Genomic DNA, 26733 nt, shown 5'->3' on the forward strand with positions numbered 1-26733 from the left:
CAGAAAACTACGGTGGCCTTCAGGTGACATAAAAACGTGAGTCTCTCTCTAGTATCAGTGTCTGGTTCTACTGTAGAAACATGGAGGTGCAACATGCTGGACGCTGTGATGAGGACCTGCTCCCTATGTAGATATCAAGAGGTCATTCTATATTCCATTTCTGCTAATAGATCCTAAACACTGCTCCTTTAAGCCATTTGTTTTAATTATTAGACACATTTTAAAGAAAACACCAATAAGTAATTCATGGTGATAGAAATGCTGCTGCATTAGAGAAAAGACAAATACAGGTGAATGACATATTTGAAATAAGTTAACAAGTTGTCTTCTTTACTTGTGGCACTGATCTGTACCAGATTACGATTGGTCATCCAGCACATCCAGTAGTGCCTCACAACTTTCAAATAGAGCAGTGATGAGAGAGGGCCTTTGACTCCTGCTGGTTCCCCCTGTGGAACATTGGCACACTTTACAGTGCTACCAATGTCCAGTAAACCCACTGACTCATGCAGATACCAACTTTCACTTCAGCACTTAGTTTCCAAAGTTGACACAGGCTATTATTTATCAACACCTATTCAATGTCAAGTTGTTAGCTGGGTAAGTCATGTCGCGAAGCCCGGCTTCAGTAGTGATGGCACATTACATGCACATGGAAACACACACACACACTAATTCCATTCAGTACCGATCAATATCATAATTAAGCAAAGTGGTGACCGCCTTGACAGATCTCTGGAAAGAAGCCCACTGGCTGTCTGTCAGCACCAGCCCCACACCCTGACTGTATCTGCCTGTGATGGGTGGAGATGCTACAGGAGGCTGGGGGAGGACAGTCCATGAAAGAGAAGAAGGGATGAGAAGTGACGTGTGAAAAACGAACAGATCTCTGCCGATAGATCTCTGAAGGTCACAGCTTTGAAGGCCGTGGTTTGGAACAGATCAGAGCACTAATCTTTGCAAAAAAAGCATAGCTTTATTTCATGAAATCTTCAAATCAAGTCCTAAGAGAATCGATAACAGATATCCATTATTTGGCCGAGAATGTTGTGTGTTACGTCATTTACAAAGACAAAATAGCAAATACTGACTTGCTGCTTTTCACAGCAGATTTATTTCTTGATACAGATTCTATCGGCTCATACGGAGTACCGATCAGAAACAACTGCGTTCAATTTCAGTCTTTATGCCAGTGTTATGCTTACGTAAGTTGAAAATGGTTTGTGAAGATATAACTTTGATTTTTATTAACACTTTACGATGCATTTTTAAACATGACAATTCAAATGTGATTTACATGTTTGTCATACCTTGTGCTCAGATTAACAGAATGACATTTAAATTGAAATGCAATTGACTGAATAGTTCCAGATCTGGACCACCATATGACGGTGTGACAGTGAAGGCTAGGGAGGAGCATTCCGTGTCGGGCCGCCCAATATGCTGCATATACAATGATGAAAGGCCTTGTTTTAATAAAGGAGAAGTTGCTGGGAGACATAAAGCCAATCACTGATGATAAGTTTATATTAGATATGAATTAGCTGATAGGGAAATGAGCAGCACAATGTGAGGGAGGGGAGGGGGGGTGAAAACAGAGATAATATAACGATAACGCCTGCCTGAACTGCTGACAGCTGCAGGTAGGCTCAAAATACGATGTGATGTTGGAAATAAGAGATCAACTCGTATAAAACACACTGCTTACTGACCGATCGGAGCTCGGTTCATGGATCGATAGATTATATTACACAAATATGAAGAAGTTAGTCATAATCCAGAAAAAAAGCAACACAGTTTAAACTGACACATGCAGAAAGAACAGCTGGTAAAAAATCACTGACTGTGAATGTGTAAATGAACAGATTTATGATATCACTTCTTTCTATAGAGCACGACAGATCTGACTGAAATTCCATGCGTTTATTCTGTTAAATGAAAGTTTTGCAGATGTATTCTGATGCTGTGACAATGTTATTATTTTATCTGCAGAAACAGACTTGGGAGCAAATAGCAAATCTGTATATATTCATATCATATTCATTACGCGTGTCATCTTAAGCCTCGTGTGCGTGTCTCTTTCTCACAAGCACACAAAAAGTGAGGGCCCCCCCCCCACAGATAATCTGACCTCTGACCCCTGTTATCTAGAGCCAGGCCGATCAGTGCAACCTACTATGATGAGCTATAGTGCACACTAGTTACTAGTTATGAAGCACACACACACACACACCTTGTGTTTATTTGGACTTTACAGTACAATGAGTTACTCAGGCTGATGTATTGGGAGTAGCTCTCTCTAGTGACAGCGCACTGCCTGCTCCGTCTATATAACAGGGCAGCAGAGGGTAATGAGGTCTGAGGAGGCTTCTTGACTGGTGAGAGGCGTGGCCCTGCTCCCGTACCCGAGTTAACTTTGTTTACAAAACGATTCATACTTTGCTGGTACATTGATTATTAGCTTAGTGTGAGCGATGACTTACTTTCGCATTCACTGGCTTAGAATATAGGTGATAATACAAGATAATATCTGCTCTCTGTTCAGACATTTTACTTGTCGTTGTTCAGAGCAACATTAATTTTGCAAAAGAGAATAGCTTTAACAAGATAAAGAGCGTGCATGCAAACTGCCCGACCCAATTGTTCCTTGAGAAAATGAGATTTTGATGGACTAGTGGAAGGACAATAAAGCCCTGTCTGAGTTGTCAGAGCTGGTGTTAAGTGGTAATAGTCTCCATTATCGAGGAGGATCAGTGGAAAGTAAAGAGGGACACTTGAGGTGAAAGAAAGGATGACGACGTGACAACAGCACTGGAGATGATCTCTGCTCAGCTGTTTGATCCCATCTGATTACCTCATCAGTGTCAAAGGTGGATTTGCATTTTTGAAGAGGAAATCAAATTGATTCAACAGTGTTGGAAAATTATACTTCTGCCTTTACAGAGCCTGTTCATCAATCCCATGCTTACCAGGATCAAATGGAATGCCACATTCATCCATCCTCTGTGAATACTTAGCCCACTGCAAAAAACAAATCATTTGTCCTGCTAATGAGTCGGAATTATATTTTTCTCTAAAATGGGCGATCAATCTGGAGGCCTTTTCCAAAGCACATCAGAAATTCATATCTCATTTACTGTTTAATCTACCACAATCTCCACTGGAAGGTAGGGTTATAAGGAGCTCTGTCACAACAGCCTGGATAACCAGAATTATTTTCAGTTCATGACCCCATATGTCTTCAGATCTTGAATCCAACATTACAGGCAGGTCAGTGCTTGCACTTTAGTTGATCCCTGCTCCGGAGTCAGGGAACATCATCTTGAGCTCTGCAATGCTGGATTTAGCCGTTGTGAGCCTCTTGGCGTTCCTACTTCACAAAGTTTGTAAGTAACAATTATGGAACAAGAGAATAACCTTTCTGATTAAGTATCGGGATGGGAGTTCAGAATTCTAAACCGACTCCCAGAGCTCAAACTGTAGCTGCTACCCAGACTGGGGTAACAAATCTTTTCAGTTCGCCTTTTGTCATCCGGTCATGCCGGGATCGGACCAGCTGGACCGTATGCCGAGGTGGCCGAGCTCTCATGGAGTTCAGATTGCCGACAATCCAGACAATTTATCAATCGTAGGTCTCCATCATCGTCCCCCCCACACACACACACACACACAGGAGTTCCTCTCCTGTGGAGAGCAATGGGAATAGAGGACAACCAGGCTGGAGCACAGCTGACGAATTTATAGCAAAACGTGCATCACTGAATTAGCGACTAGCGGAACTTTATTAGCAGCTATTCTTCAATCAAACAAGTTTACTATTACTGCAGGGAGGAAGAGTAAGTAGAAATAACGTCTGACTTTTTTGGCAGTTCTAGTGTGGAACACCATGATTCCTAATTCATTCACAATTCCTAACATAATACTGAGGTAAGATGTGCCAGCACATGCATACATCTGAAAAACAAACACTCCATTCAACAGGCCAACGACACTAGTTCAGTGACGGTGTTTCAATAATGAATATGAAAAAATGTGCATGGTTCAAAGAAGTATACCATCACCCCCACTGTTGTCCTCCAGCTGCCCTCCATCCCGACAAGCAACTTCCAAACCCTCACAGGTGCAGTGACTTTAAGTTAATTAGTAATAGCTCGAGCCAGAATGAGTGTTTGACCAACGGGGACTGCCTGCCATTAAGGCTGCCATGTCACGTTCGTTAAAGAACACAGTTATTAGCTTTCATGAAGTTTAATTTGTGTTCATTTCAACTTCCACAAGATACCTATTGCTATTACTTAAATCAAATGTATGCGTTCATTCAACTGCTGTAGAGGACAGAACACCACCAAAAAAAAAAGTTAGAATAACTATTATGACTTGAAATAACAGCACATATCTCGAGAACCGTTCATGGTGGATGATTTGCTGTGGACCCAATGACGTGCACGGTTGAACGAGACACGTTCAATATTCCTAAACTTTGAATAAACAGGCAAACACGCCCTGTATAGCGGGGGGAGGGGCAGAGCTTCGGGCTGCAGCTGCTGGATGTAATGAAGCTCTACAGTAAGTTCAGTCAGGAAGACTATACTCTTGCATGCCTAAGCCTGTAGTTTATTTCCCATACATCTGCCTCTCTTTCCTCACACATGCTCACTCATTATTTCCTTGCCGTCATTGTTTGGGGCTGTCAATCATGATACCAACTGTTTAGATCAGCTGGTCTCCTCTGTCCAATAGCACAACAAAAGAGTGACATCGTTAGCCTATCATCTTGCTGCTGTCTCTTTTGTCTCTCTACCTTCAGTACGTTCATGCTGCTGCTACGCACCCCTCCATCTCCTCATCTCCTCCCAATCTTCACAGATCCATCATCTCATCATTATATCAGCCTCATCAGCCACCACAAGTATCTGGACTCCACGGGGGGTTTATCTTCTGCTGCTCAGGGAGACGCTCCTCCATTACAAATCTCCCTGCAGAGTCCAAGCACCAAAGACTCTGTCAAGACTTTATCATCACATATCATCTGTTAATAATAAACTATTATCTTTTCATCATCTTACTTGTCTCTCCTGATTGAACTAATGTTGTAACCAGCAGTTCCCAACAACACTGAGAGCAGCACTTCATGGGGAAAAACAATTGTCTGGCTCCGAATGGGCAGCATCAGCAGCTAGGTATAACCGAGACCAAAATCACAAATGTTTCTTGTAGGGATGCACCCATACACTTTTTTCAGACCAAGTACTTGAGCACACCAAGTATGGATATGAATACTTAATAATACCATTACAGTTCTAACAATGACTTTGAAAATGGTTTAATTTTCATGTTCTTCACTTTCTGACCAACAAATTAAATATACAACATGATGACTGTTTAACCGTGCTTTGAGTTTAACAGTTAAAATAAATATTGAAAATAAAATAACTGAGCAGCTTGTCACTTAAAGGAGAAAAGCTAGTCCACCTTAAAACTCTAAGCCGGGCTACCATAAACTGCAGGAAACCCTGACAGATGACACACAGCTGACAACCTCCGAGCTATACTGTTGATGCAGTGGAGACTTAAGTGGTTGCATGTGTCCACGACAACGCATGCAACATTGTCGCTGCCGACTCTCCAGGAAGGTTGAACTAGGAACTGCCTGTTTTCATGGATTTTATCAATTTGAGCTAAGGATCGGACCCAATCCCCCATACTGGTATCGTTTATCAGTGACAGACTGCATGTACACTAAAATGGTAAATGGACTGTACTTGTACAGCGCTTTTCTAGTCTTTCCGACCACTCGAAGCGCTTTCACACTACTTGTCATCAGTGTATGAATGGGTGAATGATGACAGGTGCTAAGTGACACCTGCCTATCAGACTAACTCATTCACACACCGTAGGCACAGCTACGGGAGCAATTTTGCGGTTAAGTATCTTGCTCAAGGACACATCGACATGCAACTAGCGGAGCCGGGGATCGAACCACTGATCCCCTGAAGGACGACACTGCTCTCCACTTAGCCACAGTCGCTCACTAGACAAAACTGTATCAGTAACAGACTGCATGTACATATAGATTCTATGAAAATATGAGACTTCGAGCATTTTAATGAGAGAGGCTCCATTGATTAATTAGGAGGTCTAATGAAAACAAAGTGAATGACTCGTGGACATGTGAGAACAGGTAAGCAGGAGTCACTGGTGATTGCAGGGCTATCGGGGGACAGGTGAAACTGAACAGGGGCAGGGCAGACAAACAAAACTGGCGGTAAAACACACAGGCAGGAAGTGAAGTGATCTGAAACAAGAGAAGAGGTGAAAAACAAAATATACCAGCAAAAAATGACCGTGGAACTGGAGTAGGACACATTTTGGGGACTTTTCATTACGCTAGCTCACGCTTCCTCGCTGCACTCGCTTGACCCGCAAATTGATCCATTTCCTTGATCCTTCAATGTTGTTTCCAGATCAGTGTTTGTAATTGTATAATCCGGCCTGATCAATGCACTCAACTGGCCACCTATTATGTTTACTGATGGAAATCAAATGCTGTCTTACTTCTCTGCACTGAAGCCAGACAGCTTGGTGACAGCCAGGGCACTAACGCCAGTTCATCCCCCCAGTTTTAAAGTATAACCCAGCCGTTCTGGAAAATATTCACTAAGATTTGGTTGATGCCTTTATTCAAGGTGGGAAAGCTCAGAAATATCAACCTTGTTCTGAATAAGTATTGCTTTTTTAAATGAGTATTATTCACCTTCTGTTCTGTTATGGTCTGACTCTAAAACCAGAGCAAATGATGGAAGATCAGGCAAGGAATTAACTAAACAAATACTTTTATTTAACAAAGGTTAGGATCATTTACCAAATGTAACAAAAATGACCATTCTCATAAAGAATGCTGGCAGGCAAACATGCTGCCAGTTCGAATTAGGTAATATTGAGACCAAACATCCAGCGTAGCACCAGGTGTGTTAGGAAGGAAGAAGTTTTCTCCTCATGGGGCGGGTCTTATAGGCTGAAGGCAGTGGCCAGCTGCCTCCAATCAGCTTGATGGCCTCACGCTCTAACCAACCAGGGACACTGAAAGACAGATATAGGAACCGCTACCTATAAGCCTCTGGCACTAACTCATATGTTCGCAGAATAGCACCTTTGACCTTGTCATAGACCAGGCTATCTTCCACCGACAGGGACGAGCAAGCTTCTTGAGCTTTTCCAACCAGCTTACACTGCAACAGTATGGCCCACACGTCTTCTGGCCAATGTAAAGCAGCAGCGATGCGCTCAAAGGCGCCAATGTATGATTCCACCTCAGACTCACGAAATAGAGGGACCAAAGAAATATTTTTACTGACATTGAATGCAGCAGTAGAACTTGACATTACCTGTATATCTGCAGAGGTGCGAACAGAACCAGAATGCAGCTCTAACTCATGCATTCTAACAGCTGTATCTGCCTCCAATTTACGCAACCTGAACTCATACTCTCGCTCTTCCTTTTCTAACTGAAGACACGCACTTTTAACCGAGCATCAACCCTCAAACCAGGAGTTGACGAAGGTTGAAGGTCACATTTTGTGTGAGTGTTGGCCTTTATAGTGGTTTAAATGATCAGATCCCCTTCCAGGTAGCAGGTGCTTGTGATTCTATACAGGCAGTATGACGCGTCTCGTTTAAATAAAAAGTTTAGAAGTTGAACCATCAACCAAAAATCTTGGCTTCCCCACAGCCCCTAAAACTAAATCTGTCCTCTATTGTCAACAAACAAACCCCAAACTGAAAATAAAATACCTAATTGCAGATTGTGTCCCTTAAAGCATTTATCACATCCCCCATCCCTGTAATTGTAAAACTTTTCTCCCTAAAAGCCTCATCCCTACATTTAGGGCAGTGTGGTGTGGTGGCTGTCCATTGGTCAACGCAGACTCAATAAGGCTGCGGCAACATTGTGCCACCACAGGGTTGTCCATGACATCTGCAAGATTAAGAATTTTAGAACATTGATGTAATGTAAGTCGCAAGCACTTTTCATATAAGATATCTAGTATATCTGTTAATGATACTATGTGAAATATTTGTTTTAACTGGGGAATATGCTAAAATATTAGGTAGTCAGTTTTCAAAATGTTATTTTAACCATTTATTTTCCTTATTCTTATATATTATCTAAATTACTTCCATTTTAATGTGGATAACCCCTTAAACTGACTTTTCAAAAAAAGTCCCTTGTTTTCCCAGTTTAAAAAAAACACTTGCTGCAGAATATGGCTTGTTTGTACAGAAAGAATATATAAGTTACTGACCTCAGCATATAAGGCACTGGAAAGTGGCCCTGGCGCTGGTCACCTGGTCATCAGTCAGGGCCACTGTGTTAATTCTATTGGCGCGGGCATATTCCCCGAGCTCCCTCAAGGACTGCTTAATAGCTGGCAGCTCTTCTGCTGCCAGAGCCAGCTCCTCCACCCTCTCCACGGTTTCATCATCTATGCCACTGGGACTGGGGGAATAGGGGAGAGATATACTGTATATACAAAAACTGAGTTTAGACAATACAAAATTCAAGCAAGTCATTAAAATGTAGCTGTATATTGACTGTTCATATCTATATTTCAGGTAGTCACAACCTAAGTACCATCATTTTACATATTTAAATAAGGACTCCAACTTAAAAACAAAGGAAAGCATTTTAGTTTAACCAACTCATCCCCGCTTCACAAAAATATATTTTTCATAATGTATCCCATTAATGTGCAAGGCCTTCTCTGCTGGCCTAAACAGAATTACAAAGTTATAGCTATTTTATAATTTTTTATAAATACACTACATGTATTATAATTTATAAAAATATTTTCCCATCTTATTTTCTCATTGCACAGCTACTGTCTTCCTCAGTTGCTCTGCTTCCAGTGCAGCTTGTTTTAAGTAGAGCTTTTATCCAATCAGATTTCACCTCTGTGTCTCTAGGTAAGAAGAAAGGCCCGAGGCCTGCAGACTCACAAGCAAATACCTTTGCAGTTTAAGTGAATGGGGACGATATTGTTGATTGTCATAGTCTTCAACCAATCACATCTTTAGTTTGACATGTTGGGCGGATTTTTGTTTGGTTTAATATGTGATAGGAACCATTGTTACGTCCAATGTTGCTCTGGGGACATATTTAGTCGGTGCCAGTGTTGGCAACTTGCTCGCTAAATCTGGCGACTTTCCAAACCCTCATGGCGACTTTTGTCAAAAGCTACAGTGACAAATCTAGTGACTTGTTCTGGTGTTGTTGGAGACTTTTCTGGTGTTTTGACTCTGACCTTAAAGCACGTACGTTCTGCACTGTCGTGAACGAGCAGCGGGTGCTGCCGTGAGCCCCTCCGCCACTCCAAAGCACACACAGGCGGACTCTCGCAGCAGTCAGAGAGGAGACGCACTCTTGCCGTATTCTCTGCAGTGGATCTATAGTTGTTGGCTTCATTTTTACACAAAACAAATAACCGTAGCTGTGTTTCAGCTGCAGGACAGCAGTGAAGGCCCAGGTATGAAATGCACGGCCCGCCACTGGTATTCAGCATGAGTTGTCATTACTTTATCTGACTTATTTATGGCTTTTTTGTGAAGCGCTAGTCTTACTAGATTGTTGACTTTAAATTTAGGGAGGTCTTTGTCAATTTGCTTGTGTTGGCACTTAGTCTAGTGGTGTTCAAAAGAACTTGGTGACTTGAAAATAGTTCATTCTACATTTAGAGACTCTATGATCTGTGTATTTACATTTCACTCTTGAAAGCCTATTGTGGCACAATAACTGAGTCTTGCATTCAAAAATAGGTGGAGGCTTCGCTAAACACTGTGCTTGTTACCTCGTCCTTCGCCTCTTTTTTTCGAATCAGCTCACAGGGCAACAATGCGCCGGGCATTTTGCTTCCAAAACCCCAGCCCTAAAGACAAGATAATGGAGTTAAAATGTAATGATCAGATTATACATAATCAAATGTTATAGAAGGAAAAGTAAAATAAATCCAAGGAATTAGCTAATTAGACAAGATTGGAACAATAATAGATATACAAGATATGTGATGTTATATTAAGTACACTTAAGTAGAAATTACGTTTTTACAAATACATACCAGTTGTCCCTGGCCATCACAGAGGATTATGTCTCATCAATTATGTACTTATTCGGCGTACCTTTTTGTCCGTTTATTGCAGTTAAATCACAGCTAAATGTTTATTTGGGGTTCATACAGCTGTAGTAAACCTGCCGACGTGGCATTTTAAATACTGTGAACCTCCACAATGGTCTCGCTAGTAAGCTACCGCGCGAGTATGTGCTATTTTATTACGATATTAATCGTTGGGTCAATAAAATGAGACGAAAGGTTAAAAAAAAATACTGACATGTTTTTAATCTCAGTTTCTCAAATTCTAAGCTAATGTTCATGAATGTCTTGTTTCGTCAGTACAAAACACAAAGATATTCAGTATAATATGTGTTACGTTCCCCGTTCTGGCATCTAAGGGATGCGGGGAGTAACAGTGTTATTTACCCGGGGAAAGAGAGACTGAGCAACGATGACGGTTAACAAAAAGGGTATGTATTATAAAAGGGCTAGCTGCTTGCACGGCAGCAAAAGAAAACTACTTTCTTATAAAAAGAAAGCGACACTAGACATACAACAGCCCACACGGCTGGAACAAAGGTGCAACAATGGTCCACAGCAACACACACACACACACATACACCACTACGCGTTGCCCAAGGGTTGTCAGCTCACGCACCCAGCCTCCCTACTGTGGTCTGCCCCAAGAGAGATCGTCCTTCAGGAGATCCTCTCCTTTTAGCTACCAGCCACAGCTAATTGCGATTGAACTCAGCCGCTGCAGCTGGCATCCGGGTCAGAGGGTGGCACTCGAGAAGACTGAGGGAAAACAGAGGGAGAGCACAAACACAACACGGCACGTTACAATATGCTATAAAACAGTCACTGTAGGATACTGGACAAATACGATTTAGGGAGAGCAGGGTAATGTGAGACACCGGGTAATGTGAGACACCCCCTGTATCTAGGCAAAGGAACACATTTGTGGTCATGTGACCATTATGTTTTCAAGCCCCTCCCATTCCCCCTTGCCATGAAGGAGAAGTTGGTGCTGGGGTAAGTATGTTTTTTCACAAAAATGTGTTTTTTGCATGTAAAAGTAAATTTTCTTGCTGTGAACTTAATCAACTGTTGTGTCAAAGCAAATTGATTCAGGTAGAAAAACTTATATCATACATGTTGATGAACTTCCAACATATAAAACCATGTGATTGATGCTAGCTGAAGATTTGCCTGAATTGCGAAGAGATGTTTTTTCTAAAATAGTAGCTGTGGGGTAAAGTGAGACAAATGCTGTGGGGTAAAGTGAGACACTGTCTCACTTCACCCCACCATGAAGCACAAGTTAAGTTTAGTCTTAAACATATTTTAGTGTAATATTACATTAGTTTTATTTTTAATGTCATAAACATTGTAGAAAAGCCATCATGCCAAGAAACTACACCAGGAAGACAACCTGGGGCCAAACACCCCTCACAGAGATGGAGAGTGCAGCCGCTGAGGTTATGCAAGGAAAGAAGTCCTTAAGAAAAGCTGGAAGGGATAGAAATATTGACAAGACAACCCTCAAAAGATTCATAAAGAAAAAAGAGGAAGGGGAAGTAAAATCAGTAGCCTGGGGTGCAGTAGCTGAGGCAAAGAGAATATTCACAGATGAGATGGAGGAGGAGCTTGCCAAACACTTGAAACAACTAGCTGACCAGTTCCATGGCCTTGCGTCAGTTAAGTGCCGTGAACTGGCATTTCAATACGCAGAGAAAAACTATATCCCTGGGTCTGCCAATTGGACAGAGAAACAATGTGCAGGTAGGCTAGGGTGTGCAAGAGTTCACATGATTCTGTAGGTTAACTTAGGCCAACTGATCTTGCCACAAAGCTAAATCTTATAATAATGAGTTCTCTACTCTTTAGGAGAAGAGTGGTTTGGCAGCTTCCTAGCACGTCGCCATCTCTCTGTCCGAACTCCGGAGGCAACATCCCTGGGAAGGGCTACAGCCTTCAATAAAACTACAGTGGGGGAGTTCTTTGAAAATCTGGCTGTAGTGATGGACAGGTGACAGAATTAATTCTTTAGTTGCAAATGTTTTATGGAGGCTTTACCTGTAAGATTTGGTTTTGATTCTGATAAGGTTTTTCCCTCGCCTCTCTTCTTTAACAGGCACACATTCCCTCCACACATGATTTACAATGTGGATGAAACAGGCATCTTTACAGTACAAAAACCATGGCAGGTAAGCTACACATGATACACTAGAGAGCACCAGACTGATACCGAGTGGCTTGTGATAATGACCAGCTAGCTATTGGCAGAATGCTGAAACTAATGCTATTAGTAATGTTGTGAACCTGTGAACTGGAAAAAATGAATGGACTGAATTGATTCTAAACTTTCTATTTGATTCAGGTTGTGACAGAGAAAGGAAAAAAGCAAGTTGGTTCTATCACATCGGCTGAGAGAGGAGAACTGGTGACTGTGGTGTGTGCAGTGAATACTGCTGGGAATGCCATACCTCCCATGTTTGTCTTCCCCAGAGTTAGGTTTAAGGACGACTTCATGATAGGAGCACCTCCAGGAGCCAAAGGTGCCTCCACCAGAACGGGTTGGATGAATGAAGACACCTGGCTTGAGTTCCTTGATCACCTGATACAGCACACTAAGTGCACTCCTGACCATCCCATGCTGCTAATCCTTGATAATCTTAAAGCTCACATCTCACTCAAGGCAGTAGAAAAAGCAAAGAGCAATGGTATTGTTCTGCTCACCCTTCCACCCCACACATCCCAACGCATGCAGCCTCTCGACGTGACCGTGTATGGCCCGTTCAAGACCCTATACAGCCGAGCTCTTGATGGGTGGATGAGATCTAACTCTGGCAAAACAGTCTCCATCTACCAGATTGCAGGACTTGTGAATGAGGCCTTCTTGTCAGCAGTGACACCACGGAATATCACTTCTGGATTCAAGTCCACTGGGATTTTCCCATATAACCGAGATATTTTCCCTGAGGAAGCGTTTGCATCATCCATGGTGTCAGACCGGCCAAATCCTGAGCTGCAGCCTGCATCCACTGGTCCATCCACTTCAGATGATCCGGATGGTCCACGCCCTGCAGATAATCCAGATGATCCACTCGCTGATGCTAATCCATCCACTGCGCGTGGTCCACATGGATGTGCCTCGCCAGCTGACTCAGATGTGCCACGTGTTCCCAGCCGACCTGGATATGTGTCTCCTTGTGAAATCCTACCACTTCCCAAATGTCCCCCCAGAGCACAAACCAAAAGAAAGCGTGTGAAGACAGCCATCCTAACTGATACTCCTGAGAAGCAGACAATAGAAAAGGCTTATGAAGAGAGACAAAAGAAACTGGCAGGGAAAAAGCAAAATAGCAAAAAAAGGGAAAACCGAAAAAGAAAGCACCCAAAAAGAAAATCATACATAGCAGCTCTGAGGAGAGTGATGTCCCTGTCCCACTTGATGATGAGTTTGACAAAGAGAGCTCTGAGGATGAGAGAAGTGATCCTGGAAACACAGATCTGTCCGTGGGTGACTTTGTCCTCGTTAACTTTGCAACCAAACACAGGAGTCTCCGTTACGTTGGCATGGTTGAGAAAGTTGAGGATGACGAAATACTTACACAATTCCTCAGAAGAATCCAGGGAAACAAGAAAGAGTGGGAGAGACCCACGTTTGCTATAAAAGAAAATGATGTGGCACATGTTCCTAAAGGTGATGTGGTGAAGAAGCTACCTCAACCTAATAGGCCTGGAGGAACCACACGGATAGAGCAACTCTTCACCTTTCCCTGTAACCTTCAGGGCTGGAATGTAGAGTAGGTCTTGTTATAGAGTATGAGGCTGATGTTCTAATCCAGGTGGGTCTAGTCCTGTGTTCTGAGTCCGGTCCCATGACTGTGTTCTAATCCAACTGGTTCTATCTGTCTTTTGAATTATATTATGTTGTATATGATTTTGTTCGGAGTTACTTTCAAGTGTTTAAAAAAATGTGCTTAATTGACCAATCGCCATGATTCTGTTACTAGTCCGATATTAGTTTTGGAATGTGTGGTTGTCAATCTAGCCGTCAGGATCCTAACCGTTATAACATGTGTTGTTATGGTAGTTTTAAAATGGAAAAAGTAAGTGGATCAGTTTACCCCCAGCTGGTTCACTTTACCCCCTTGATTTCTCTGGTCTGTCTCACTTTACCCCTAAGCTGGGGTAAAGTGAGACACAAGACCACTTTTTAAAATACAATCATATTTCCACTGCCCTGTGTCCTGAAGACATTCTGATCATTTCCATTGCTAGGAAACATCCTGAATTAATGGGAAATGTGTAAATTTTACTGGTATATCATTTTAGCTCGCCTTGAGGGGAGCAAATGTAAAAAATGTCTCACATTAAATCCCCTACTAAATTTTAAGATTTCTAAATTATTTTCAATTTGTGTCTGGTTTATACAATTTCTAATAGTTTAGCCCCTCCACCACTATGTTACTTTGTGTGTACTCGCTCAGTAAATTATATTATATCCTCCATACGAAATTGTAAGATTTTGCCGCACTCCATTTGCCCAATCACATTTTTCTATAAAAGCCACATATCAGTGTAACACAGTGCCTGACGATGTGAGGCACTGCAACTCTATCAGCTACTTTAAAACCAACTTAAAAAGTCTGTTATAAGCTTTTTTGGTTGAGTCTCAAATGTGCTATTTCTTGCTTTATGTTTACTTCTTGTAAAGAGATGACTGATTTATTTGAACATTTGCACCATAGCTAACAGGAGAAACCTATGGACAACTCATCCAGGCAGCTGGTATCCACAGAGAGCCAGGAAGTAGAATTTCCTCCACCGCACAAGAGAAAGAGGCAACACTACTAGTTTCCCCAGGATGCCATTTGTCTTCACCAGTGAAGACTGACGAACCCAGTCCAGCAACAGTTGCCAGAGCAGACCGATATGTTACGAATTACTCCACTTTCCAGGAACAGTGCCCCCCCCCCCCCCCTCAGGTGTTTGTCGACTTTAACACAGGCCGAAGGGCAAGTTCACTGACACCTAGAAATCTATCTTTTGTTAGAGTTTTATTTGCTTGTATATCATTTAAAATGTTTTAGTTGCATGCAATCTGTTATTTAATACAGTTTGTTCATTTAATTAATCTTTTAATTGTATTTGATTTTTAAAAGCAACATAACATTTGTACAATTTACACCCTTAAAATATATTGACAACCGAAAAAAATCAAACCACTGAGGATTAAAAGCTATACTAGGAGGTGTCATTTTTCCCCCTATTTGTTTACGTTCCTTTCAGGTTGTCCTAAAAGAAGATAATTCACCAAAGAAGTTTGTTGCTCCAAACTCTGTAGAAACAACTTCTCAAGTCCAATCAATTTCATCCCACAATGAAACCACTGGGGTCGTCCAGGCAGCTGCAGTGGACAAGCCTTTCTCACTGTCACAGAGGACCATGTTTGTCTCATTGAAGCAGTCCCGCCCAACAAACATGGCCCCTTCAGTAGTGAACCCTCACTTGAAGTCAGCAACCCGTTCTTCCATGCGTCATCACCCCTTCTCTACTCGTGGTGGCATTCCTGAAAAAAGATCAGGTTGGGCAGAACCTATGTGGACCAGTTACCCCTACCCAGACAATCAGGTTGGTTTCATAGAGTCTATGAAACCAACCTGATTTATGACATATACAGTTGTGTGAAAAAGTGTTTGCCCCCTTCCTGATTTATTTTTTTGCATGTTTGTCACACTTAAATGTTTCAGATCATCAAACAAATTTAAATATTAGACAAAGATAACACAAGTAAACACAAAATGCAGTTTTTAAATGAAGGTTTTTATTATTAAGGGGAAAAAAAAATCCAAACTTGCTGGTGTGTTTTGGATCATTGTCCTGCTGCAGAACCCAAGTGCGCTTCAGCTTGAGGTCACGAACAGATGGCCGGACATCGTCCTTCAGGATTTTTTGGTAGACAGCAGAATTCATGGTTCCATTTACCACAGCAAGTCTTCCAGGTCCTGAAGCAGCAAAACAGCCCCAGACCATCACACTACCACCACCATATTTTACTGTTGGTATGATGTTCCTTTTCTGAAATGCCGTGTTACTGTTACGCCAGATGTAACGGGACATACACCTTCCAAAAAGTTCAACTTTTGTCTCGTCAGTCCACAGAGTATTTTCCCAAAAGTCTTGGGGATCATCAAGATGTTTTCTGGCAAAACTGAGACGAGCCTTTATGTTCTTTTTGCTCAGCAGTGGTTTTCGTCTTGGAACTCTGCCATGCAGGCCATTTTTGCCCAGTCTCTTTCTTATGGTGGAGTCATGAACACTGACCTTAATTGAGGCAAGAGGCCTGCAGTTCTTTGGATGTTGTTCTGGGGTCTTTTGTGACCTCTTGGATGAGTCGTCGCTGCGCTCTTGGGGTAATTTTGGTCGGCCGGCCACTCCTGGGAAGGTTCACCACTGTTCCATGTTTTCGCCATTTGTGGATAATGGCTCTCACTGTGGTTCGCTGGAGTCCTAAAGCTTTAGAAATGGCTTTGTAACCTTTTCCAGACCGATAGATCTCAATTACTTTGTTTCTCATTTGTTCCTGAATTTCTTTGGATCGCAGCATGATGTCTAGCTTTTGAGGATCTTTTGGTCTACCTCACTTTGTCAGGCAGGTCCCATTTAAGTGATTTCTTGATTGAGAACAGGCGTGGCAGTAATCAGGCCTGGGTGTGGCTAGAGAAATTGAACTCAGCTTTCCAAAGATGTGATAAACCACAGTTAATTTATGTTTTAACAGGAGGGGCAATCACTTTTTCACACAGGGCCATCTAGTTTTGGATTTTTTTTTCCCCTTAATAATAACTGCATTTTGTGTTTACTTGTGTTATCTTTGTCTAATATTTAAATTTGTTTGATGATCTGAAACATTTAAGTGTGACAAACATGCAAAAAAATAAGAAATCAGGAAGGGGCAAACACTTTTTCACACTGTATATTATGATATAGACACACACTGCCACATAGACATGCTCTATGGAAAGCTTGGCTACAGTGGGACATTCAACAGCTTTCAAAATCACTACAAGAGCAGCTTTGCTCCAGAGTTTAGAGCAGGGGTGTCCAGACTACGGCCCGCGGGCCATTTTTAATTGGCCTGCAGCAAATTCTAAAAATATAATGTAATATGGCCCACACATGACACTTGCGCTTGACTGTATTGTACTTCTTAGTTTCACCACTAGGTGGAGTTACTGTCTTGAACAAGGCAGCTTATCCGCAAAATAAGAGCAATCAAAGAAAAGCTTTGCCACGGATGACTAACAATGGCAGAATCAAAGAAACGCAAGATAGCAAGTGAGTGTAGACAATTTCAGACATGGTGGGAAAATGAATATTTCTTCATAGAAGTCAAGGGGAAGTGTGTGTTTGATTTGCAATGAAACTGTTGCAAATACTGTTACACGTCCTACACTGGTGCCGAGCGAGAACAGAAAGTTAAGCAAATGGCAGCTAGCCTGCTAGCTCAACAACAGTATTTTTTCCATGCTAACGAAACACAAGAAAAAGCCACAATAGCCAGCTACGAGGTAGCTCAACTCATTGCCCGCCATGGGAAACCTTTCTCAGATGGTGACTTCATAAAACAGAGCCTCACTAAAGTCGCAGGTATAATGTGCCCGGAAAAAATGCAGGAATTCAACTAGTTAGCATGTCCAGCAACACAGTTGTGCGGCGAATCGAAGACTCGTCAGCTAACTTAAAACATCAAGTGTCAGATAAAGCTTGTGCTTTTGATTTTTCCTCGATTGCATGTGATGAGAGCACAGATGCTACGGACACCGCACAGCTGTTAATTTTTTTGCGGGGAGTTGATGATCATTTTTCTATTACGGAGGAGCTGCTTGATCTCAGGAGTCTAAAGAGCACAACAACCGGTAAGGACATGTTTGAAGCTGTGTCAGATACAGTTGACAAGATGGGACAAGCTGTGTGGAGTTACAACGGATGGGGCCCCAGCTATGAAAGGCGAGCGCAAAGAAATGGCCTCTATTGTGTGCGCCAAGGTGCAAGAGAGCGGAGGTGAGGCTGTTAAAATGCACTGTATCATCCACCAAGAAGCCCTCTATGCTAAGACAGTCCAGCTTGGTGATGTGATGAACACTGTTGTGAAAACTGTCAACATAATTCGAGCACGAGGGCTCTACCACAGAGAATTTCAAGTTTTCCTCTCTGATGTTGATGCTGAATACTGGGACCTACTCTACCATTCTGATGTGCGTTGGTTAAGCCGCGGCTCCGTGCTGCAACGGTTTTATTCCCCGAGATCAGAAATCGACCAGTTTTTGAAAGAGAAGGACCGACATCTTCCTGAGCTGAGTGACCCTCTCTGGTTGGCAGATCTGGCATTTTTAGTGGATCTTACTGGTTATCTTAACACACTGAACAAGTGCCTACAAGGCAAAGACCAGCTTGTACCACAACTTTATGCGCACATGAAAGCATTCTGTGTGAAGCTCCGTCTCTTTGAGACACAACTACGCAACTTCAATGTTGCACACTTCCCCACGCTGTCCGAAGTCAAATGTGCTTTTCCAAAGGCCAACCTTTCTGCTAAAAAGGGGAAATATGTCCGTGATAACGTCTCTCATGATAGAATTCAGTCAGCGCTTTAAGGATTTTTCTCTCGCTGAGAAAGACATCAAGCTGTTCTTGACTCCCTTCCTGATGAATACAGAAGAAGTGGAAGAGAGTCTGCAAATAGAACTTATCGAAATGCAGTGTGACGATTCTCTGAAGAATCAACATCAGCTTCTCTCCCTACCCGACTTCTACCGGAGCTTGGAAAAGGCCAAGTTTCCTCTGATGAGACGCCACGCAAAAAGAATGAGTCTGTTCGGCTCAACATACATATGTGAGCAAACATTTTCTCTGTTAAATCTGAATAAAAACAGACTGAGAACCAAAATGACCGACAGCCATCTCTGTGATGTCCTTCGCATCTCAACTACCAAACTTACTCCTGACCTGCCAGCCATCCTTCAGTCCAAAGCGCAGCATCACTTCTCCCACTGAGTGCAATGCTGTTCCCATTATAGGTGAGTTAAAAATACATTATAGTATTCATGTGTTAACAAGCTTAAAATATACCCATCCCCCCTTATTTCCCCCCCCTTTTTACAGTGCTGTGAAGGGGGATCACCATCCTGACTAAGAAGCAATCTGAGCCTGCTGTTTTGACAATGAGCTGCCAACCCTTTTTGTTAAAAAAAACCCATTAATGGAAAGCTGGGATGGAGGCTGTTTTTTTTTTCTTTAAGCACATTAAATTATTAAGCATAATTTACCTTGTGACGGCCCAGGGCCTCTGCCGGGGATTGTATGTCTTTCAGTGTCCCTGGATCGTTGGAGAGTCACATCAAGAAGATTGGAGGCAGCTGGCCACTGCAGACAGACCCGCCCCATCCAGAGGAAGGGCTGGCTTCTTCCCCTCTGACACACCTGGTGTGCTGCAAGGAGTGTCTTGCAGCAGCAGTTGAACTTTCTGGCGTTCTACGAGATGTCTCATTTGTGTTACAATTTGAAATGTCCTGGCCTTTTGTTATTAAAAGTATTTGTTTGGTTAGCTCCTTCCCTGAGTTTTTGTGACATTTGATATGGTTCTAGAGCCGGACCATAACAACCTACATTTGATTGATTTTGCTAACTTTAACACACTAGAGCAGAGGTCTTCAACAGGGGGTCTGCGACCCCTAGGCGGTCCGAAATTTTTGGTTGATTAGACAATTTTAAATTTAATTTTTTTTCCAAACATGAATCTGTCCATTATTGCATGTAAGACAACAGGTATGTTTATGCATGGCAGTGGCACTAATAGGCCGTCACTCATTTTCGTTTCCACATTTGTTTAAAATAAAACAGTCAATTTGAATAGCTTGTAGCCTGTGCATGATTATCATGCAATTGATGAATGTTGATATTGGCATTGGTATCAGTTGACAAGGTATGTTTATAAATGGCAGTGGCACAGCCTCCCTACTCACTGTACCTTGCACATGTTTAAAATAAAAACATGAATATATGAACCTGTGTATTATTTGAATAGCTTAGTATTGAATGCACAATAATAAGGAATGTTTATACATGGCACTATGACCAGTTTAATATAAAACACAATTTCATACAATATATACGTATAGTCGGGGGTCCCTGCTCCATCAGTTTGGGGGTCCTTGGCCTGAAAAATGTTGAAGACCCCTGCACTAGAGGTGAGGCGATATACCGCATCTCTAGTGAGTGGCCCAGCCCTTGATATATTTTTCTGTATGTGGCCCTCAGTGAAAAAAGTTTGGACACCCCTGACATAGAGCAACATAATGCATGTTTACACGTGTTCTGTAGCGCCAGGCAGCGGATACAGGAAGCATCGGACTATTTGCAAAGCATCATTTCCAGCATCAGGCAGTCCATGCGGGATTAAAAACGTCTCGCTCGCAGACGCGCTGTCCGACAGCCGCGGACATTATCAGACGCGCAGGCCGGAGTCCCGCCGGCACCCCCGACATGCTGGAAGATGCGAGGGCCCGTTCATCGCCGCTCGCTGCTTTAATTTTACTTGAAAATATATTCAAGAATGTAATGCAATTAATATGTCTGAAAGCACTGCTTGAAAGCAATCTAAAGTCCAATCTTTTTGGAAATTGATTGAATTATTGCCAATTTCTTTTCAGTAAAACAAACTGAACAATAAACTGGAATGTACTTATTTAAGAAAAACAGATATTTTATAGAGTTTATATATTATAAATTATTATATTTGGGGTGGGACAGATGAATTCAATGAGTTCAACTAGCTAGCTACCACATGTAGCTTTGTTAGCTAGCTACGTTATTAACCGTGTGTAGAATACTATGTAAGCTCCGCTATATCGGTATAACAGTGATGTTTACGGCTACATGCAGCATTTACTGCTTCGATAATGCGCCAGCGCTATAGTGGACACTTGTATTTGTTTAACACAGGTCAGTCTTTCCCGGTGTTTACCCGGCTAAAACACGGTCCAGTATGGCGGTTACGTTCATGTACAAGCCAGTTAGAAAATTAAACACAGCCTCTTTACTCCGGTAATGTATGTAACGTTATGCATGTTTTGTGTATAACGTGGTACATGAGATATGGGGTAATATTCCGTTTGGGCGGCAGCGGAGGTAACGTTAGTAACATGTTGAATTAACGTCTGTTAAAATGGGGGAGCTGGCCGCTGTTGGCGCCAACACTGTTGTGTTATACGAGTAAAAAAGCCGGCATGTGAAGCATTCTTTAACGTCAGTATTGCAGGGGTTTGTGACTGTTGGCGCGTGTGAACTGGTAAAGCGTTGTTTATACTCGCGCTTGCCGCCATAGTGCGAGCCTCCGCAGATCGCGTGTGAGCTCCGAACAAGAACGGAGGCGTTTATACTGTATGGGCTGTGCTGTGTGTTATTCTCTGAAACACCAGAGTGCGTACAAATATAATGAACTGTGAGGAATCAAAAAGACAACCAGTGTAACTCATAGATTGTAGGTGTTACCGGCTAAAAGCCATAAACCAACCTCCACTACAGAGAGGAGGGATTGTAATTATCTGTAATATATCTCTTATTCATGGACTATATTACCTTTGTACAAGCTCTGTAAACATACAAGTTAAGTATAGCATGCATTATAAAGAAACAAAGGTTTAATATCCGAAACAATTTGATTTGGCTGGCAAAATATATACTCAAATTAAGATTTTTAAGACCCCTTGTTTCTAAAGCATCTATAAAGGAATTGGCCTTTGTATAATCCCTAAACATGTAAATATAACAACTTGTGGCAGGTTTTCTCTAACACAATGTGCTTACCTTTTTTTTGCCTATTCAAATTATTTGATTTGATATAAAATGTCATTAAGAAAATTATAAATAACCGTCACTCAATACTGCAGTGCCATCCTTTCTAGCAGGCATATGTTTTACTTTTAAGTTTTCAGTTGGCTATTTTGCACGTCCTCTTCCCCCTGTATGACAGACCTGGCCCTTATCTATTCAGTCGTATAGATGGGGTTGTTTTGGTTTCAGTGGGATACATGTATGTCTCACATTGATGAGATAAAGCTGTATCATGGTAGTTATATATTTGCAGATTACAAGGTCTGCAGCTTAAATGCTTTTTGAAAAACTGAATATGTCCTATATGTGTCTCTTTTGTTTCAGGGGGGGATTGGATGCAGTGCAAATTCGCAAGCTCCAGTCAAGAGATTCTTCTGAAATATCGTCTTCGGCACAGAAAAGGTGCACACTGGCCTTGTATTCACATGGACTGTGTATGTGTATTTCAAACACCTGGTGCATTAGGATCACACACACACACACACACACACACACACACACACACAACTGGGAAAATCCTTGAAAATTCAACATTTCGATGTGAATTGTGTGATTTTAAAGAGATCTGCAGTGAAAACACTTTTTGGAACCATCTTGGACATTATTTAAAGAATCGAGAAACTGTACGATGTCCCATTCTCAGGTGTGCCTTTAAAACAAACACTCGCCCAACGTTCAGTTCTCACCGAAGTAGAAAACATAAAAACTGCACGTTTAAGGATTTTCGAACAATAGCAAGAGCCAACACTGTAGATTAAGCAAATGATGGTGAACAATCTGACAGTGAAGCAGGAACATCATCACAGAACAGTGTGAGACCAGACGAGGTTGAATTGATTGTGTAAGATGTGGATAGTGAGACACTTCAGCACAATTTGGCCTCGCTCTTTCTATATATGCAAACAGTGTTACATGTTTCTAGAGCTGCAACACAAAAGATTGTAGAGGATTTGCATACTTTGCTGTCTTTTTCTAACATTCAGATTCTTAACAGTGTCAAAGGCATTCTTTCAAATCATAGAATTGAATTAAATGATTCTGTTTTGCAAGAAATTTCTAATGCTATAGTTCAAACTAATCCACTACTTTTAACAACATCAGAGAAAGGTTCCCTATCTACAGATACCGAAGGAATTTATATTTCAAGGAACAATTTTATGTTATAGAACCCATAGAATATCTTTATAACACAGCTCATAAAAATGCTTTTGTTTATATATCTGTCACTAAAGCACTTGAGACTTTATTAGGACGGGCAGATTTTTTGGACCGAAGTGTATTTGATCAAGAAGCTTTATCTGGGCACTTTTAAGTCTTTCCAAGACGGCAAGTATTACAAGGACAATAAGTTACTGGGAGAGCAAAACAAATGTATCATTTGGTGTTCTATATTGATTTTGAAGTGTGCAACCCGCTCGGCACCTCTAGAAAAGTTCATAAGATAACTGCAGTATATTGGGTTGTTCTAAATGTACCAGCCAGGTTCCGATCAAGTCTTACTTCAATTCAACTAGCTGTCTTGGGTAAAAGTGTAGATGTCAAGCAATATGGTTATGAAAAGTTTCTTGAGCCATTGATAAAAGAAATACGGTGTCTAGAACAAGAGGGAATTTTTGTTGAAGTTTTAGGTCAGTTTGTTAAGGGTACTATATTTTGTGTGTGCAGATAACCTTGGAGCACAGGTCTTGCAGGCTTTACTGAAAGTTTTATTGTTGACAAGTTCTGCCGGTTTTGTTTGATAAGTCGGGGTCAAATTGCAAACACTGAAGTTAATAATTTTGAATTGAGGAGTGTTGATCAACACAACTCTTTTTTGGAAGAGCTTAGACAGGATGAAAACCTCCAAAGTATTTATGTGATAAAAAGGGAATGTGTACTGAGCAAACATCTACTGTTCTTTCATCCAGTAACTGGATTTCCTCCAGATATTACAGAATTGTCCTTGTGTTTAAAAAATCTGATCTCAAAAGGTTTCATTACATATGATGCACTAAATGATCGTATAATATCATTTCCCTACAAGTATTCAGACAAAGTAAACAAACGTTTGGAAGCTTTGGAAAAGGAACTGTTGGCGGTAATGGACATGAAAATTGGACACTGCTGCGCTTACTTCCTTTTATAATTGAATGTAAGATACCAGAACAGGAGCCTGCATGGGAGATTTTAATGGACCTTAAGGAAATTGTTGACATTGTTGTGTCAAACAGACTGTCAGAGGAAGCAGTGTCTTATTTATCTTGTAAACTGCTGGACTATCGCAAGTTGCTCACCAATACCTTTCTGGATTTTAGATTGAGGCCAAAAATGCCTTTATTGACCACTACCCACATCTCATTCGCTGCTATGGGCCTTTAGTGGAATTATGGACGATGAGATTCGAAGCTAAGCATAGCTTCTTTAAAAAGGTGGTCCATAACACTCACAATTGGAAAAATGTGCTGCTCACTCTTTCCACCAAACACCAGCAAATGATGGCAAACCATCTGGATAATCAGAACCTTTTCAAACCAAAACTGTACATTGAAAAGGTGAAAGTGTTCAGGGTTTCAAAGTTGGATACAACACTAAAGTGTGAAATCCAAAAAAATTACACCCATCTAGACAGTGTATCCCTGTCTAAAACGATTACCCTGCATGGAACACAGTATGCGGAGGGCATGATTTTATCTGCTGGACAGTGCAATGGCCTCCCAGAATTCCATAACTTTGTGACTATTCTTGTCAACACAGAGGAAGTGGCATTCATTTGTAAAAGACTCTCTTCCTGGTACATTGAACATTTCAGGTCTTATGAGCTTGTTGAAGGCTACTGTTCAGAACTTGTCATCCTGGATCCAGATGTGCTGACGGATTACCACCCTCTAGCAGCATACACAGTTGGTGGAAAGTTGATGGTGACCACAAGGACATTCATTCTCCATTAAAGCAACTCAAAATGGTATGTTGTCTTGTGCCAGCTGTTAAGACTAAAAATGGTCCATTCAAGATAATCTCGTTTAGTTTATAGTGGTGCTGAAAACAATTACTTGATTATTTGATGAAGCAAATTTATCAATTCTTTTGATAATTGATTTTTTTTAGTGAGTTATAAAGTAAAAGTACCACTGTGAAAGATGTTGGATGTTTTTTAAACAGGTGTGACTATTTTCTCCCTCTTTTTTCTCTCTCCTCTTTTCAGACATCGTTACTTCGGGTAGTCCTGTCCTCCAAAGAAGCCCGGCGAATTCAGCTTCCTGAAATACCAGGATCTGTGGCCCAACTGATTGATGAACTTAAAGAGAAACTTGAAGGCGATTTTTCCAGAATTTGGAAATGCACTATGTAACTTGACAACAATGTCTGAATTACCAGCTGAGTGTGCAGTCCTGCATATTATGTGGAACTGTGATTCATCTCTACTTAACCAATCCTGCAACAGTTCCATTGGTTCAGTCTCCTCTCTTGATACAGCATGTATTCACTCTGAAGATTTCAGTTCCAGCCATTCAGATTCTATTAGGAACAATTTAAGGCATGTTGCAGAGTGGCCCTCTCCATTCCCTATTCCTGAATTCTCATATGATGAACAAAAATTGCGTAAGGGCAATGAGACATACGAAAAGTCAAAGAAGGGCCTTGATGTGACAAGAAACATTAAGATGGAAATTTTGGATAAACTTGCACAAGCAATTTTTTAAATCAAAAGCTACCCTGAGAAAGATGAACTTGAATCAGTTGCCTATGCGTTGGTTCTCAAATATCCATGCCTGAAGGAGCCAGGTAGCATTAAGGGCTATGATGGATGGAAAACAAGTATTAGGTACAAGCTTGGAAACTACAGGTCAAAGCTGCGTCAAGCGGGCTGCATTGAGGTAGATGTCAGCAGAAAAAGAAAAGGTGGAGATGAAGATGACAGCCCGTTCACCCTGAAAAAGCCCAAACGTGGGGAGGTCAATCATGTCCCAGATTATCCACAACATCACGACGATTCTACTCTTGAGGAGGAAAGAGTTGCCCTGGTCGACGAAATGAAGAACATCACATTGATCCAGCACAAGATGGAGCTGACCTTTTCCCTTAGACGGAGAGAGGTAGTAGAGGGGCAGCCTATGGTATCAGAAGTCCAGGAGAGATGGCCTGCACTTTTTTTCCATTGAGGTAAGGCTGTCCTTATTTATTGTTTTATAATGCGTATTGTAGTGTGTGTAATCGGGCAGGAGCAATTATACGACATTGACTCTAACTAAATAAATACAGGATCTGCTGTTAGTGAGAGAGTGAGTGTGAGATCTCTCTGTCCACCACTAACAGCAGATCCTGTATTTATTCAGTTAGAGTCAATGTCGTATAATATATATATTATTTAGACATGCTCTATATGATAAGTGTCTCAAAATAACTTCTCTTTTGACTTTAATTTAATTAGTATAAGTATTGGTATTATTACTAAAAATAATATTACTTGTAAGTGGGTTGGGTGTAGTTACCCATGATACATTATTAATAATACATTTTTAAAACCATTCTTTCAGTCATTTCATTGATTAATTTCCTGTTGCAATGGTAATTAAACAAGGCAATACAACCATTGTATTCTCTAAATCTCTCACAGTGAAACACACAGAGCATGTGGTGTACCTTGAAAATACATGCTTAGTTACTATCGGTAACCAGTGTTGCCAACTCCTCAGTAAGGAAAGTAGCTATTGGCTGTCCTAAAAGTCGCTAAATGACGTCA

At 41.4% G+C, this 26733-nt stretch overlaps 1 protein-coding gene and 1 long non-coding RNA gene across 2 annotated transcripts; both read left to right on the plus strand.

The window, feature by feature from the left end:
- Nucleotides 1-9348: 9348 nt before the first annotated feature.
- LOC116397635 (uncharacterized) lies at nt 9349-14524 on the plus strand. Its single transcript, XM_031873251.1, has 4 exons — nt 9349-9524; nt 11997-12138; nt 12244-12316; nt 12490-14524. The coding sequence occupies exons 2-4, from the start codon at nt 12131-12133 to the stop codon at nt 13783-13785; spliced, it is 1377 nt and encodes a 458-aa protein (XP_031729111.1). The 5' UTR covers nt 9349-9524; nt 11997-12130; the 3' UTR covers nt 13786-14524.
- Nucleotides 14525-22341: 7817 nt separating this feature from the next.
- On the plus strand, nt 22342-26209 carry LOC116397636 (uncharacterized). The gene is made up of 3 exons (XR_004213714.1): nt 22342-22415; nt 24802-24954; nt 25195-26209. It is a non-coding gene; the product is annotated as an uncharacterized LOC116397636 (long non-coding RNA).
- Nucleotides 26210-26733: the final 524 nt, after the last annotated feature.

This window comes from Anarrhichthys ocellatus, unplaced genomic scaffold, assembly GCF_004355925.1.
Source record: "Anarrhichthys ocellatus isolate YVR2014 unplaced genomic scaffold, GSC_Weel_1.0 scaffold70, whole genome shotgun sequence".
Taxonomy (NCBI): Eukaryota; Metazoa; Chordata; class Actinopteri; order Perciformes; family Anarhichadidae; genus Anarrhichthys; species Anarrhichthys ocellatus.